The sequence below is a fragment of the Dufourea novaeangliae genome, unplaced genomic scaffold (genome assembly GCF_001272555.1).
Source record: "Dufourea novaeangliae isolate 0120121106 unplaced genomic scaffold, ASM127255v1 scaffold193, whole genome shotgun sequence".
NCBI classification, from domain to species: domain Eukaryota; kingdom Metazoa; phylum Arthropoda; class Insecta; order Hymenoptera; family Halictidae; genus Dufourea; species Dufourea novaeangliae.
Genome location: NW_015374074.1, coordinates 527316 through 546437, shown reverse-complemented (window position 1 = coordinate 546437; position 19122 = coordinate 527316). Strand labels below are relative to the sequence as shown.

The 19122-nt window shown below is 32.6% G+C and overlaps 1 protein-coding gene across 1 annotated transcript in view; it reads left to right on the top strand.

Moving 5' to 3' along the window:
- Nucleotides 1–17525, top strand: part of LOC107190471 (potassium voltage-gated channel protein Shaw-like) — a 35062-nt gene extending 17537 nt beyond the window's left edge. The window contains 4 exon segments of the mRNA XM_015579275.1: nt 3360–3418; nt 7893–8162; nt 10231–10440; nt 17478–17525. Coding sequence (XP_015434761.1) covers nt 3360–3418; nt 7893–8162; nt 10231–10440; nt 17478–17525 — 587 coding nt within the window.
- The last annotated feature ends 1597 nt before the right edge of the window (nt 17526–19122 follow it).

Sequence of the window (19122 nt, the reverse complement as noted above, 5' to 3'; positions counted from 1 at the left end):
AAAATTTCTCAGAAAAATTGTTCAAACATTTGAACTGTTCGATGTGCAGTGTAGGGTCGAGCACTATCGTGCGAAAGCATAATTCCATTGGACAGTGATCCACGTCTTTAGTTCTGAACAGTCCCTTTTAAGTTTTACCCACTAAGTTTAATGTACTTTTGTTTTCTGCAAGCAAAAATCTGATAACAATACGAACTTCACAGTTGGCGGAATTATTTATTGCAGTACTCATCGTAAGTTATTGTTGTGCCGTAATAATTGCGAATCTGACTAACAAGGAAACGTTTTGTACTGTTACACCGGCGAATGAAAAGTCCTGTGTGCGTTTTCTAGTCTCCTTAGCCCTTATTAAAAGTGAAAAACTGTAGGTGTTCGTTTTTTGATTTAGCCAAAATGCAGAGCATCAAAGTTGGTAAAAATATTAGGTGACGTATACCCTAAAAATTTGGATTACGTAACTCAGTATTGTTGTAATAATATGAGTATGTTTATTTCAAGCAAAAAGAAACAATTATACTTCTGAATACAACTAATATTTTACAATTGATCTAATACTGTAGCTATTCAATGCGTCTATCCGTCAGCGATTTACTCGCCCTTACGCGTGTGCGAACCTCGGAAACGATAAATGTCGCTTCTAGTGTATTGAATCGTAACAATATTCATAAAATAGTTTTTTGGCAGGAAAAATTAATTCTCGAAGGGTATTTGCAATAAAAAAATCAAAGAAAATTTGTCAGTTTTGTTTTATTGTAATTCGTCACATGATACAGTATCACTCAATATTCAATGTACGTGATTTTTCGTAAAAAAAAATACGCGATGCATAGTACTTTTTGACGTTCAAACCATGCACATTGTATAAAAAAAAAACAAATTTTAATTCTTTACTATACAACCAGTTTAGTTCAGTATTGTTTAAACCTATGTTTCGATACGCCTGGTCCAATGCGAGATTTTCTGTGAAATCAGTCAGATTTGAAGGACTAAAGTTTTGTTAATATGTTTAATATGTTTCGATTTTAATAACTGTTCTTGTGCACCCGCAGAGTGTTTTAACATTCCCTTTGTACAATTTTTTACGATAAATGACGTACATGGAATATTGGGCGATACTGTATCAAATGACGAATTACAATAAAACAAAAATGACAACTTTTCTTTGGTTTCTTTATTACAAATACACTTCAAATATTAATTCCTTCTGCCAAAAAACTGTATTTTATGAATATTGTTAGGATCCGATAGAGGACATTTGTAAAATATTAGTTGTATTCAGAAGTATAATTGCTTCTGTTTGCTTAAAATAAACATACTCATATTATTACAACAATACTGAATTACGTAATTCAAATTTGTAGGGTCTATTTTTTCACCAACTTTGATGCACTGTATCTTGGCTGAATCAAAAACCGAGCACCCACGGTTTTTCACTTTCAATGAAGGCAGGGGGACTATAAATCGCACACAAGATTTTTCATTTTCCGGTGTAACAGTACAAAACGTTCCCTTGTAAGAGTAAATGGCTTCCAGCTAGTTAAGGAATTAGAAATGTATACTATATAAATTACGATCCCGCTTCCATATTTTCATTGGCGGTACTGTTAAAACGGACCTAATTTAAAAAACACAGCTCGTTTTATCAAACGCAAGCGAGATACATATTCCTGGTCATAGAGTTAGGTAGACCACCATGTATACGGTTTCTATCGACTATACATTATTATACTTCACTGCAACGGTTTCCTATTATTCTGTTTTGGCAATTATAGAATGATTCTATTCCATCTCCTGGTCGATTATTTCGGTCGGTGAAGTCAATCAGTCGTAAACAATTACACGCTCTAATCTCCCATCATGTTAATGACGTCTCAGCATCGTAAACATCTTGAGAGACACTATTACGTTCTGCTTATAATGCATGAGCCAGTTATTATCAAAATGGTGTAAGCCCATTATTTCTTCTTTGTTAATTTCTAGTTTATCCCTACTTATTTATAACCACTGCAACCGTATTACCGATTTTCTCGAAATTAGACTTACACCACATACAAAATAAGTGGCATACATGATATTGGACATGTATTTTTAATTTTGAGTATTCTGTTACAACGAAGTGTAATATTATAAAACTACTCTTGATCGTAAAGATGACAATTAATGTTTTATCTATAAAGAAAACGTAAATGTTTCAATAATTTCACCAAATGGCTTCCACGTGGATATCAAAAGTGATTTACAGTTTTTTCATTGATGTACAAATTTCAAATACAATTCGCTCAAACTTTCACGGATAAAGTGCAAATGTTGACCTGAAAATGCGCTTTCACGTCGACGGCTTTTTAAGAAGAAATCAAAATGAACGTGGAAATGCGCACATAAAAAATTCACAATCACTCCGAGTGATGTTCGTCACATGTGATTCTTCTAGCGCAACTTTTCGGCTACATAATTTCAACGCATTCGCTATTAACCCTCTTCACTCCACTGGCGCTGCTACAGCGACATACGTCACTGCAATATCTATGTCATGTTGATTCCATCCGAAATAACTTAATGAATAAAATTTTAGAACCATTCATAAATCATTAATGACAAAGCACAACTTGTTTATGTTTTACTCGATCTTATAATTACTATTCAGTTAGGGTAATAGAGTCTCCGAGTGAAAAGTGTCGAGACCTACTCGTCCATCGAGTTTGGTAGTTGGTGGATTTGAAAAGTGTAAATTTTTATTTACTGTTTTACCTACTGTTAAAATTTTTGGACAGTACTATTTTAAACTAAGAATAGCTGAAAATTGGAAAAGACATTTGCAAATAATCTTCTGCAATTTAGTATGTGTAGAAGTATTTATTCAGGGTATTTTGCCTTAATTCCTGTTCACCAAATGTGCGATCATTTTACCCCGAGTATTGCATGTATGTGCTCTTCCTTTATTATTTAATAAAAATATTTCAAAAATGGTTAAGAATAAGAGTAGGTAACTATAAAATCTTCGTTTAAAGTGTATATATGTAATTAAATTTTTATTATTAGTACAAATGGCTCGTATTATTAAAAAATGTAGGCAAAATAGATGAATAGGAAGGAGGGTCCATTCAAACCCACCTTTCATTTTCCCGTTTTTATAAGGATCGCTGTGAAAATTCTTCATCTTACAAGAATCACGTTTAGATGAAGAAAAAAATAAAAATCGAAATAATACATGAATTCGTACTATATTATCAAATCAAGTATAGCACATTAGATTTTCATTTGCATACACAAATTTGTTATCTGGGGCTATCTAGAAAATCAACTAATGATTACAATAACAACACTTACAATAATGATTACAATACTTGCATCGAAAGAAGACACGAAGAGAAGAATACAAAGCATTTATAAATCGATAACTCTAGGAATGTTGTTAGATGTCCGGAATAATATCATGAAAACAAATTGAACGATTTGAACTGCATACGTTTATTTTAATATCTTTAGAATTCTCCTCGAAGCTCCTCCTGAGAAAAGTATTCTTCGCTGCGAGTCTTTAACTATGCACAATAAAAAAAATGTTTCAAATAAATGTTGTTGGATAATAGTTTTCCGCATAATGAAAAATTAATACGCCGTTTTATTAAAAAAAGGGCGCGGCCTCTTTCCCCCCTAGAAGATTCCCCCACCAATATATTTTACATTTTATATGATTAGCCCTCCTGAAACATTCAATTTAAAGAAGAATTCGCGGTGATATTTACAGTGATTGCAAAGAAAACATTTTATAACACTTTATGTGAAACGCCGTGTATGTATATAAATGTTCGAATGTGATTACTCCTTCACTTTAATCGAATTTGCTTAATACTATTATTATTATAGATGGAACGTACGAACGTCTAAACCGTTTCATTCAGTATTGAAACGGTACTGAATTTACTTGGCTCAGCGAGTTTGAAACAGGGCTTGTGCAGGATGGTCAGTTGTAAATCTTGCTGTATTGTTGTTTCGTGTTGTTTAGTTACCGCGAAATGTTAGGTTTAGCAGAACTTTAAACTACCGACTCGGAATCCAGCTGGATTCATCTTTATACATAGTGTTCCAAACAGTTTTGCTAAAATATAGATGCAGGAAGTATTCATCGGAACATACAAAATTATGTAGAATAAGAATATAATAGCACTTAAACGACTTAATCATACATACATAAATACAATACAGAATATGTGAACATGAATTTATATATACAAAGTAAATATTAGCGCAATTTGTTATCTCAGGATATTTCATGCACTCATACACACCAAATTCGAGGATTATTTGTTTCTAAATTACAGGTAAACTGCGGATGTGTACGTAAATATAAATTTTTATAGATTGTGTATAAAAACTGGAAACAACGACAAAATAGTGGACTTTCTCAAGGGTTCTATAGTATTCTAAATGAAATAAAAAATCTCACCGAACGTTGGTACACAAATGTAAATAGTTCAATGAAAACACATTTGCTGTTACATCGGTATGTTAACGATCAATAGCACAGAAGAAGTGAGGAGACTACAAAGAAATATATTAATGACTATAACGTCAAGCTGTATATGCAGTGGTCATAATATTCATAATATACCCATGTATACAGGGTGTTAAGAAAATGAGGGAAGCTTTCTCAGGGTGGATTCTGCATGCCAAATTATAAAACGAAGTGAAATACGCTTGGCGCAGTGGGTTGTAGTAGTTGAAAAACCGATTTCCAGCTGATATGCGGTATCGATGGATGACCTAGTGAAATTCAATGAATGAAATAAAATGAAAAGAATGAAACCAACTCGTGAAACAGTTGAAGAACACATCTGTCAAACAGAGTTGGGCAAAATGTAATCTGATTACAAAATCCAAATCGCAATTATAATGTAATTGCAAGACAATTACAATTACAAAGTATACTTAATTTACAACAAAAACTTCAATGTAATTGTAAAATTGTATTGTAATTGTAATTGCAATTGTCCCGCAATTACATTGCAATTACATTCTAATTGCAATTTTGAATTTGTAATTAGATAACATTTTGCCCAACTTTGCTCTCAAGTAGAATAACCCGCCATGTCAGACGAATTTTACACGTTTTTCACGCATATTTTCAACAATTAATAACTCGTAAACGAAGCCTCGGACCTAAAATCATGATTCTTGATTTTCGTTTTATTGTTAGTTTGCCATACAGAATTCACCCCGTGAAAGTGTCTCACATTTTTATCTAATACGTTTAAGATTGTTTTAAAATTTAGACTGCAAACTGTTTATAAATAAAAAATTAAATGCAAACCAAGTTATTGTTTAACTTAAGTGGTGTAAATAATTATGTTTCTTAGGATAAATTTAGTTAAAACTTAATTTGATTCCAATTTAAAGTGACTCTTTATTTATAAACAATTTGTAGTGCAGATTTCAAAATATCCACATGCTTTTATTAATCCAGATTTCGTTGTTAAATTAAATTCTAACATTATTTACTGTGACAAGATGAAAGTGGTGCAAGTTCAACTTCTCTAATGTAATAATAAACTATTATAATAAACATTAACATGTTATACATGTATGTACTTGTTTGAGGTATAATTAACTTAATATAGAACAACTAGTAACTACGCTATACATATAATAGAGTGTATTAAATAGACAGCTCAGACTTTACTTTAGCGTAGATCTTATCATAATAATTTCGTCCTTAGCGTATAAGTCGTTGTCTTTTTTTTATGAAAAACTGATTTAAAAACAAGGTGATTCAACCGAAAGAGAAATTTAAACGTTTGATAAATTATGACTATCCCAATTAGGTAGTAATGAAAACCGTGTTAGTCCATATATAGTCTATAAAACACTCCTTGTTTTGAATTTACATAGATTTAAGTTCCTACAAACATGCACAAAATTTATCAGCATTTATCAATATTTGTGAATCGATTAAAATGCAAACCCTTCAATATTTCGTCACAACGAAAACTGGATTTGCACTACTTTCAAAATAAACAGCTCATTTGTGTTCCGGATTTTGTAATTGCCTTTCGATTACCAACGAGAGGTTACTACCAAGTACATTCCCTCTCATAAATATTAGGACACTTATCGAATATGCAGTAAATGTTACGAGACATTACACAATTGCTGAAGGTTCGAAATAAATATTATTTTAAGGATATTAAAGCTCGATGGAGAACGCTTATGCTACTATAAAGTAATAAAAGTGGCCTAAAGTATATAAATTTCACGATATATCACATTTTCTGCATACTGGCAAGGTTTTCTAATACTTGTAAGCGGTATTGTATGTGGCCACCGGGTTTAACTATATAAATTCAAGAATAATCTTCAAATTCAATTTCTTCGAAAACTAAGCTTCTTATGAAAAGGTTTCATTCTATATTTTCGGTTCAGTTTTATATCTAACGTCAACCCTTGCTCGGTTCTACCTCCCATCCTGCCTCACTTTGTATATCACGTTACAAAGGGTTGTAAACTTTAACACTTTGACTGCATGTCATGCACATAAGGGTGGCATCCTTCAACGTCAGAACTAAAAACAGAACTTTTTGTTAAATTACTAAATAGATTAAATTTTGTTATGGTTTAGGAGATTCAGTAAGATTAAAGGAATAGTTACTGTAACAAATGTAATTTTTGAAGTTCCAATTTTATTTAAAAAAGTTGCAATGACTTGTTGACACTTTTTTTTATGTTTGTCTGGTAGGCAACGTGTTAAATAATAATTTCGGATATTAATGCGTATTCGTAAAAACGTTCGGACACATGACATATTTATTAGATAATATATTAGAAAACCTAATGGTTGTGTAATGAATAGTTTCGCGGATTTTTACAAGAATATTACGTAATTTTATATAAAACTTACCTCATCGACGATCTACAAACCATTTTGTTCTATGACCTTATAAAAGTGTTCGCTTTTTATTAAAATGTTCATCCACGTGCATATTAATTTTTTCAATGCCTTTGTATGACTTTCCATCAAGAAAATTTTACAATGCTGATGTTAAAACATCCAAACCAAATTGTAATATTGCTTGTCGGTGTCCTTAAAAATATATGCTTTATAACTTAAAAATTATTATTACTCAATAAATAGATCGCAGGTTTGAGATAGTAACCAACAATATATTTATGTACAGTCATTTACAGTGGAAACTTCAAACGCATTTTTCTCGAAACCCTGTTTTTCAACCAGACTTCCATGATTTCTAAACACTGAAGTAACCAATCCAGTTCAGATTTTGGAATTGCTTTTTCATTGTCTGATAGAGTTGATGCTTTTATGATAAAATCGATATGTTTTCTTTATATTGCTGCCACTTTATCAATGAACATTTTTTTCTCATTTGTTCTAATTTGGAAGATAACCACATTCGTGTACTTAAATTAAGATTTTCTTTTACTTACCTGTTTTAAAAGAATACATCACCGTGGATCAAGGCTGACATTCATACCGATACACTGAAGAAACATATAGTACCCTAGTTAATATAACAGATACTTACATAACAATTTTACTGTGCTTTCTTGATATGTGAAGAAATATATGAAAAACTTCGAGTACCTTGATCCATTAATTTTTTAATCCTGGAAATTGCTTAAGAATGATTCTTCCAAAAAGGGGATATCCTCTTAACCGCTTAACGCTGCACACTCGAATTAACTCGAGCAAGTGGTATTACGTTGCGAGAAAACCGTGCGTTAAGGGGTCAATAGATTGATCATGGTAAGGTTCATCAAAATCGATAATTATCTGGTAGTGTCCTATCCGTGTAAGCTTAGCCACTGGGTGAGAATGAAAAGTCGGCCAGTAAAAATCCTGATTCTGACGGATACGATTACAGGTCAGTCCGAGTCTGAAGAGATTCGCCGTCTCACCGGTGAACGCGATCGACTTAGCAGCCACGCTGAGCTTCTACACGGAGTTCCTAACGGAGTCTAGCTTGTATCTGGAGGTCCTGTCGATAGCCCGAGTCCTGCGGCTCTTTAAGCTGACGAGACATTCTCCGGGGCTTAGGATCTTGATTCATACCTTCAAGGCGTCTGCCAAGGAACTCGCCTTGCTGGTTTTCTTCCTCGTTCTGAGCATCGTTGTATTCGCCAGTCTCATATTTTACACGGAACGTCTTCAAGTAAGTACACTATACAGTTCAACACTATTAGCTCTTTCACAGTTCAGTTACGTCATGAAAAATTGTAAAGGAATATATATATATATACATATATATATATATTTTTTTTTGTTTATTTTAATTTAATTTTGTTCTAATCGACTTTTATTCTGAACGCTCACACAAATATAACAGAGGCGAGAAAAATTCAACGAAAATAAATAGTGTTTGTGATAAAAAGTTTCAACCGTTCGTGCAGTCGTCTCGAATAAACTTGATGCTCTAACTAAATATGCAGAAGTGCTAGTGGAACAGTATGTAATCTACCTCTAGTTTTGTACGGAAATATTTTCCTTTCAAATTCCTTTTATCCAAGATTATTTCAGCCCTCGTGTTACCGAAGCCTAATGTACGAATCCAAGTTTTATCAAAAACGTTACTATATCTTGCTAAGGAAATGATCCTAGTTACTATTCCTCATCCCTAATTCAACACCGTGAATAAACAAAATTTTGATATGAATACTAACTGTATTATAATTTACAGTAGTATTTAAATATTTTTTAGACATTTACAGTAAATTATTATTCCCCTCTATGTTTCAAATTAAAAAGTTTCATATACGTTCCACCCATTACTTTACTCTCTACTTAAATAAGAACAGTAGTCCCCGCTTAGTAGATGCATCATTTGTACGGTTAATTGACGCATAGTTATCCCCACCAATTATCTGAACAGCTTCGACGGAGCGAACTTCCAGGTTATCTGTGCTACACATCGTAAAATAGTTGTTCGAACCTTTTCCTCTATTTCATTCACACTTAATGTTTCTCGCTTTCGTCTCCGACGCACACAAGAAACGAGCAAATCGGAGAGAGATAGCAGCCAGCAGTTTCCAGAATATCTACGGATAACTGCAGCAAGGAGAACCTGAGTTTCTGTCAATTAAACAGTGGTTACAGTATCTACAATAATGGCGTCCATATGCCTGTGTCCAAAATAGAAATGATTGGACACAGTTAAGAGCTAAAAGAACAATAAAATGATAACTTAGAAGGAGAGGTCACAGTTGTGGGGGTGTTGATTGTAACAAAACTTTTTTTATGAATGTAGTGCAAAAATATAGCAGACCCATATCCGAGCGTTTTTGCCAATATGCATCATTTACAAAGATAATTAACATTTAGTTTTATAATGTCCAGATGCAGTGTAGGTCGAAAATCGTAACACAATCGGGAAGCAGGTTATTCTACTTGATAAAATAAGAAAAAATTTTGATATAAAATTCTTTCGTCCGAGGCTTCGTTTTCGACAATCGAATCTGAAAATTGGTTAAATACACGATAGCCAAGTACTAGTATGTATCTGATCAATTTTCGAACTCGATTTTCTCAAAGACTGATCCAAAGACGAAAAAAATTGATATAAAAATTTTCTGCTATTTTTTCACATAGAATCACTCCCCTTCCGGTTGTAATACGATTTCCGACCCACTATGTAATAGGACATTAACGAATTAAATGTTAAATATCTTTGCAAATAATGCGTATTGGCAAAATCGCTCGTATATGGATGTGCTTATTATTGCTCTAGATTCACCAGAAAAGTTTAATTAAAACCGGCGACTTCACATCTGTGACTTTTGTTTTTGAGATAAATTTTATAATTCACCAACAGAAATTATATTTATTATGTGTATTCAGAATTGTTTATGAACGTGTCCTTAGGTCTGAGATTCAACTAGCTAATGTAAAATCATACACGATTTAACCTTTGTGCATTGTTCTGCTCAATTTGACCTAAACTCTGACTTTAATTTTTAATTACATTCTTTATCAAAGAATCTTTTAAGTTAATTCGACGCCAGTAGTTTGCACATGTAACGATCAGGTAATATGTAGGTATATTTCCTTTATTCGATTTTAGCTTAGAGCAAGTTTAATACAAGCAATATGAATGAGACAACTTTTTAAACAGTGCACGAAGGTTAATTCTGAGAATTTGTAATTTTGTTTCGTATTAATTATTTTTCAAGTAACAATATAGTCAGACATAACGATTACATTATTTCGTATTGTTTTGGTTACAGGAGAACCTATGTAATGACTTCGATAGTATACCACATGGTCTCTGGTGGGCCTTGGTGACCATGACGACAATTGGCTACCGGGATATGACACCGAAAACTTTCCCAGGGATGTTTGTCGGAGGGCTGTGCGCGATTGCTAGCGTTTTAGCCATTGCCCTTCCTGTTCCTGTTATTGTCAGCAACTTCTCTATGTTCTACTCTCACACACAGGTTTGTATACAGGGTAATTTCCCTAAAATTGCCACCTAAATTACTTGTAAACTATTTGTAACTATATAACAAAAGTTATATAGTATCAAGGGGAACACATAATGTAATAAGTAGTTTTTTGCTATTTTGCTTTCTTTATCGAGATATGACCGTCACCGTGAGTTTTTTTAATTGTAATGTGTAAAAATTTGTCCTGCAATTCAAAAGACTGTTAAATACTAAGAACAAAACTATTAGGTATATGGGTCAAAAACTAATAATTACTGATTGTGAGATATTCTTTAAATGGTTACAGTCAGATTCAGATTTTGGCCAGACTTCTCGGCTTCTTATCCAATCTGATTCATTTTTCGTTTCGGTGAAGTTTGCGGAATCAGGGAATTGCGGTGGCCACGCGCAACATTTAATTCATTATTTTCCTGTATCCCTTACAAATAATTAAGGAGATAAATAGCAAATACACGTACTTCAAACTATGTTTGCTAATGTGATGTCATAAAGCTAGTAAAAGTTATGTAATATGGATCAACTGTCGTGGCTTGTATGAGACCAGCAGGTGTCTTAATATTTATGAATGGGATTGTACGTACAGTATCATTATCCAGCCACTCCATTTGTGACAGAATTCCTAATACCTGGATATATTTTGTACACCCGCAAGCATTTAATTTCATTGTATTTTATTCGTGCATATGCTATTTGTAACTAATAAGTTTTGACAAACACTTCAAATGTCTCAAAAAACTCTTCAACGTCATCAGATGATTAATTTGTAACACACGGTTGAATTTGTTTTAAAATGTGTTACATAAAAAAAAATATACTGCCCTCCTTAGTTAAAATATCCTCTTTAACAAGTTAACGTTTTTCAAGATTATCGAAATATTTGGAGTTCCAGGTGTTTTTCACTTTTTCATTAAAGTTAGAATGCCCTCCATGGTTTGTAGAGCTCTAGATACAGTCTATTTTATTTGTCCTAACTACTTCTCCGATGATTTCACTAGTTCATATTGTACTTTGTGATATCTACTAGATTAGATAGTTCTAAGCTAACATTTGATAAGAAAATTTAATTACAAAATTGAAGCCAATTATGCCAACCTTGCTTTTTAAGAACTATTAAAGAGTTTCTAAGAATACTAATGGCAATGATGAGTGTTATGCTCAAGTTGTTTATACCTCCCTTATGTACGTTTAAGTTGTGTTTACTAAAAATAAGAATAAACATGATTTCAACCGCTTCCCGCATTAAAATGTCCTATCATGAAAAACAAGAACGGCACAAAGAAAATTATAGAACCTTATTTTTCTTGGATGTTTGAAAATGTTAGATAGGATATTTTAGCTAAAAGAGGGCACTATAGAGTTACTTAAAAAAAAAGTAATCTTGAAATCTCTTAGATGTCTTAATGTGTAAATGTAATTCATTATATTGGTTCCAATTTGATGTTTATTTATCATGCAATCATAAGTTCGTGATACTTCAACAATATTCATTCTTGTTCTCCATCATCCATGGCTGTTAAACAATAACATTGAAGAAAAACAAGAAAACGGAACATGCTTTCAGTTTAAATTATGTTACCAGTTTATTAAAAAGAGGTAGTACACTACTCATTGGTAAACCTAATAATTAAAACACTCAAGTTAAAAGGGAGTACTTTAGTGTAACAGCCGGTTTTCTAACGCCATATTAGGGATATTTATTTTAAAAAGCTATAAGCGTGTACTATATGGCGTTTTGCCTGACTCTTAAAGTACGTTTGAAGTAATACTCCGAATTTCTTGAATCTTTTTCATTGTATGTATAGTATACATCGATATAGTTAGTGGCATAAGTTTCTTAAAAAAATTCTTTCCTATTGGGCAATAGTTTGAGAATTCTTGTAATTACACAAAATGGAAAAACTAATGTTTATCTTCTCTATTATGGTTATTGCTATGCTTCGGTCTACGAAAGCTCCCTAAAAATAAAAATGTGCCAAATGACAGCGTTTTGAACAAAAATGTTCGACTTTCACTAAGAATTCAGCTGTTTTTGTTCAGTAAATTCTTTTGCAAGATAGAAACTTGTCACTGGTTCCAACCAGTCAGTTATGTTTTGAACATGTACGTAAACGAGCTAGTGGATCGGTGTAGTAGTTTCCAAGATATGTAATCGTTCGACTTAAAAAACATTCTTTTGATACACCTCTAAAATGGTTAAATTATTTCCTCTACTAATAATTCGATTTTCAAAAAATCACTGTGCAGAAATATTTGTCACATCAAAAGCTATAAAGTAATGCAAAGAAAAATCGTATTTCTCGATCCTCTACACTAGAGAACCGCCTTAAATGAGATACACAGTATGATAAAAAATTTTTAAAATAGATCTGTGCTAAAGAAAAGTTTACGCCCACGTTAAAATCTCCTATTTTATTGGATTATGTTGCAAGGACTGACCGAGGTTGTATACAATGAATATGTGTCCACCGAGGACGCCGGAAGCGGAAGTTCATTCAGGAGCGACACGTAAACTTTCCACTCCTCAATAGCCAATTTGAAACTTTCCACGGGGAAGAAGTTTTGTTCCCGTAAATTTTTTATGCGTCCCCGCGAAGTGTGTAAATTGCATATTTGGTGCTGGTTGCGGTCTGGATGCCGAATTAATCGGCGGTCGAGCATTTTACGTTGTTTTGTCGGGATTATTAACGCGGAGTCTCGACCCAGGTGGCCCTTAAGGTGAATTTCGGTGCTCGGAAGTTTAAAGCAGTTCGAAAGTTCTTTCACGAGAGCCGCTGAGGAAGTTCTTTGGAAAACACCGTGAAAATTAAAGGGTTTCTGTTTTCTTTGTTGTACCTCTTGACCTTTCGGAACTGCGCTTGTGCCTTTTTTGCAGTGAAAGTTATACACACGAGTAGTGTATTAATATTTTGTTGATGCAAAAGGTTTGTCACCCTTTTTGAAATACTACTTTAAACAGAATAAATTGGTACCTTTATTTCCTGAATAATGGTCACTTCTTCGTATAAGACATTCGTATTGCTACTTTAGTACTTCGACTATGTCCTTCAAGGGTTTGCTTCATTGGTTTAATTATCGTTAAAATTACTTGCTTCGTTTAATCGAATTCAGTGCAAAACTCAGATTTTAGGTCAGATTTAATTGGGGCTTAAAATTCCTGTTTATCTAATTCAAATTCGACGTGAAAATTCTGGGATTAGTAATTTCTTTCGAAAAGGATATTTATAATAGCCCTCTATCGCAAATGTTCATGGACGTTAACTTTACGAAATGGTTTATTTAATTCTATATTATTGTGCTTTATATGATTCCTTTAATAACTAAACTTCTATAAAAAAAGTGTAAAGAGACCACTGATGCTTGATTAGATTGATCAAAATTATTTTTGAATTATGTAACTACATTTCCGACAATTAAACATGTTGGAACTGTTATGTACGAGGCGCGCGCGTGATATGTGTAATTACGACTACTATGCTTTTGGTAGAATAATAAAATACAAAAACGCAGGAACCGAATTAATGTGAATTTCGATAACGTGATGAGTCTGTTTAGTTATAGAGCGGACCACGCGTACGACTCGCTAGAGTAAATTTTATTAGAATTTACCCGCAACAAGCAACGAATAAATATCCTTAATTAATTGTGACCGATCAAATCTAAAACACAATCAATTAAGGTTTTTATTTTGTTTTTGGGTTCGTCGATACCAGATCGTCTTGTAGGGAATTTAGGGAGGCTAAATACTAGGTAATGTAAAAGAAAGTGAGTGGTTTGAATTTCGAAACAGAGTATTATATATTGAATCATAATAGGAATTTACATATAATAACTTTGATAAAATGATATGATGATGGTATAAATTTTAAAATGTGTACAACTCAATAGCTTAGGATATAAAACGATTGAATGAACATAAAAAGAAATCTAGAGAAGAATATAATGAGAAGAAAGAACTTTAACAGGGGTTATCGCCAGGAGAATACTATGATATGTATAACGCACAGTTGCTCGGTATACAGAACGGTTTAGAATTTTATATTTCAAAGGCAAACAAATATGTGTACACAAATTATAAAATAGAAATAATTTTCAGTGAGGGAAACCCCATAGTTGTAATTCAGCTACTGGAGACTATTTGTCTAGTAATTTACAATGAATTACACTGGAAGGGTAAAGGAAACGACTCACCTGAATTTTAACGGTATTGGACTATTGTCAAACAAAATTTCCTTTTCGTAATTCCTAGAATTCTCACCTTTCTTAGAATATTGTATTTGCGTGTTACCAGAAGTGAACATGATGAGGAAGAACACACACAACGTGATTAATCGAGTTTAAGTAAACGGAATTTATTAAATATCGAATTGAGTAGAGTCACGAAATAAAGAAGTTAGAACTGTTGAAACTAATAATAACTGTTAACACTATGTAATAAAAACTAAAGAAAAGAAAAGAGAAAAATATTTAAATAATGAAATGAATTTTCGTATGGGGTATGAGTCCTTTTTGTCGTGTTTTCTAGCTCTTAGGCTAGCGCGAACAAAACTCTATCTCAAATAACACCTCACAGACCCTTCGATACACACCTCGCGATTGTACATCAAAAAGTGTCGCAGAGTTGTACCTTCGGAAGAGACCAGAGTGGGCCTAGTCCGAATTTGTTTACACCGCATTACTGTGGTGCCTGACTAATCAGGCTGCGAGATTAATGCGTTGAGGACCGTGATTCGTTAATTGAACGTGCGATAGGAGTGTGTATGTCCTTCCTCCTTTAATTCTATCTTTCTTCCTTTGGTTTCTCCGAATTAATTCCTTTACTCTTTCAGTCACGGCTATGGGAATTGTTGCTACGTTTTGATATGCTAACTGTACGCCGAATTTTGATAAAGTTATAGACGGAATGTTCTTAATTTACATGACACCAATAGAGAGAAAGGCGTAACGAATGTCCAGCTGCATCGATTGATGTATTAAAACATACCTCATTCCATTTAAAAAAACAAAGTTGACCTTTATATGACCTTTACGCGTCCAGTCACGAAAAAACTAATAACATCAGAGTATGCTCCACTCGATACCATTCAATCCTCCACTGAACCATTTCTTGCTACGAGTAACAATAGCGAGAAAATCAAGATATTAAAATCGGGTGAGACACCCTGTATACATATAGCATATTTGCGTCGCCAATGAGAAAACTATCTTATAAACATCAAATACCGTACTGCGTTCGATTAAGGAGCACCCACAATGCTATGCATTATCGTAACGCATTCCAGCCGATGTAAAAGAAGAAATAAAAGAAAAAAGAATTTTGTTCGGAACGTAACAGAACGAATATTATAGTTAATAAAAAATACATAGTATTCATTCTGGGATTGATTAACGTAAATTGTTAATAGTAACATAGTAATAATTATTACATATGGATTCTTTTCAATATCAAAAAACATCAACTAAGTGTCCAGCAGAAATCTTTTTCTACATACAATTTGTTGTTAAAAGTAAAAATTTTTTAGAAATATGTATTGTTTGATTATTCTAATGAAAGTATGTAATTCCTGAAATAATTGAATATTTTTACTAATTTATCATGCTCTAATGACGTCCATAAGAGAATACGCTTTAAATTGCATGGTTCGTAAGCATCACGTGTCCAAAAAACTTCTAATAATAGCCAAATGTTTCTTTAAAGTTGTTTGTATGTATGTATGTACATTATATTAAAACTGCTTATAGAAGTTTACTTGCGTGAGTGATCTTATTTTCAACATTTCTTATGTGCTTAAAAGGTATGTCATTTATTTTTATAATTCTTTTGATAAAACTATAATTACTCGGTTTCTTGAAAATTCAACGAACAGAATCTTGTAAAAAGCGAACGTGGTCTACCATACTAACTGCAGTAATAACTCAGAAATCATATTTCAATGTCTTCTAGTATCACTGAACTTTTTATATGCAGGTGTTTACATGGATATGTGTCCTACGATGCTTTACCACTAATAGAGTTTTTTTTATATTACAACTGTGGTGTTACAATATACAACGTGACAAAAGAAGAAAGTAGAGTTTTTTTTATATTACAACTGTGGTGTTACAATATACACGGTGACAAAAGAAGAATCTAAAACATTAGAGTCTTATAGTACTCACCGAGAGGAGTAAAACATGTCTAATGAACGTAGAACCTAAAATCAATTTTTTCACAGAAAAATACAAGAGTTTGTTTTTACATTTGTTAGAGATGTTCCACATGCATGTGTTCCTTTTACTTCAATACAAAACACACATCTGCATATCACAGATCGACGTACATTTTCTAATATTTATTCCTTCCGTATTTTGTATTGTATATCGTACTGCATCTTGAATTAATGCACATATTTCTAAACCAAAATTTCTGTTTACATTCAATATGTTGCGAAAAGATTCACTTACGATATCGAACACTCGTGAACATAGAAGTTAGTTTTACGTCGAAAGGATTGGTTTGGGAACCGATGTTGATTAAGCATTTTTTACTTTTCTGGGTGAGTACTATAAGCTCTTAAGGTCTATAACATTTTTTATGGTGTTATAGTGTCTGCTTGTACTTAATATATTGTACGCCCATAACAATTTAGGTGTTACACGATGCAACATTTTCATATAAACAAAATATAGTCTACCGAATTTCGATGTATATTGAGTTAAATAAGATGTAAAGATGCTGAAAATACCCTAAAAACACTAACCAAGAACAAAAATACTCAACGTTTCCGTCAGTATTTGTATTACAGGAATAGGAATCAAATAGTAGTAGAAATATGTCGCAATATAGCAGGAGCAAAAACAAAATTTAAGTAAATGTATATTTACAAAACATTAAGTAAACGTTTCACCCAATCATTGGTTGGCAAACCTCTGTTCATTAAAGATCTTTTGCTAACTTCGTTAGATCCTAGCTTTATTATATAAATTATATGATACTATATAAATGATAGTATAATTATATGATACTAATTATGTATATTATGTATTAACAGGCTCGTAGTAAATTACCGAAGCAGTACCGTACCAACTTGAGCATTTAAAAAACAAAGATATTTAGTTCCTGTATTATTGCGGAAAGCTGCGTAAGCTAAGGTAAATACAGTATTAGGTTAATCCTTTATTACATTACTACTATGTATGTACTATTAAGAGGTCTTCCTAGTTTGACGCTTTAAAAATTAGACAATATTTGGGAATTTTGTAAATGGAATATATTGAGTAATATAATTCCAGAATTTTTATGTTTATTAATTGACGTTCGAATAATAAACTCAAATTTTTTTAAGCAAGAATAATTTTGTTCGCAGTTACAGTGTTAGAAGTAAGAGGGTTTGAAAAACAGTTTGTACCTGACAAATATAATTCTGATGGCTGTTTAAGTCATCTGAAACAAAAAACGTAAAACATTTTTTAATCTATATGAGTGTGATTATCGTATGAATTGTGATGAGTAAAAAATATCGAAAAACACAAAAATAGTATCTAGCATTTCAAACGAAAGTTTTCATTTTTTCCAAAAACAATTCGTCAGTTTTCTGTTTTGTGAAACTCGAATTTTGCAAATGATAACATAATTCTAGTTCATACGAAAACCACACTCATATAGATTAAGAAATATTTTGCGCTTTTTGTTTCAAACGACTACAACAACTAGAATCATGTTCGCCAGCAACAAACTTCTTTTTCAAACCCTCTTCTGACTACCACTGTAACTTTGAACGAAATTATTATTATTGTTTAACAAAATTTAAGTGCATTGTTCGAATGTCAATTAAAAAACGTAGAAAGTTTGGTGTTATAATATCAAGACTTTTCTTCTAAAAAATTCCCAAATAGATATTTCCGTACGAAGTGAACACATTAATTAAATAGACTGTTTATAGTAACTAAACTTATTGTTCACAATGTAGTATATAATTTACATCTTCTCTGCAGTCTGCAAAATTAATAAGAATTTATTGATTTCACGATTGAAGTAATTTCTAAATCGAATTTCTTCTTATTTTGCGTTTATTAAAACAAGTGTCTGGTGACTTATGAACGGTAATGAACATACCTACGAAGACTGACTGAAGGAAGTACCATTTCAATTGGAACGACTAAATAATTACATTCAATTAACATAATTAAACTAATCACCTTAATTGTGTCGAATAATAATCAGAGACTAGAGCTTGTCGCGCGGAATGGTACATTTGAGCGTTCCAAGTCACGTTTCCGCATAAACAACTTACACACACGGTGTGTTAATAACATTAGATAAATGGTAAAAAATATAATAACTAGATTAGCGATTTTGGAAAATCATTTTACTGATCTTCACGATAATCCCCTTAGGACACAATGCACTTTCGATATCACTTATGCAAGTGCCGAGTGCTCTGGGAAAAATCTTCCTCACGTGTGCTTTGAAGTAAGGTCGTCACATTCGCTTCGATATTAGGGATATTGAGAAATCGTATGTTCTTCACTGATAACTTTAGCTTTGAGAGTAAAAAATAGTATGTCGGAGACGAATTGCGTGAATAGGGCGGATGGTTCAACATTGCAACCTTCCTTGAGGTACAATAGCCTGAAGAATCGCAGAGGTATGATATGCAGCCTTAGACAGCTACCACAGACATGCAGTGATCTGAA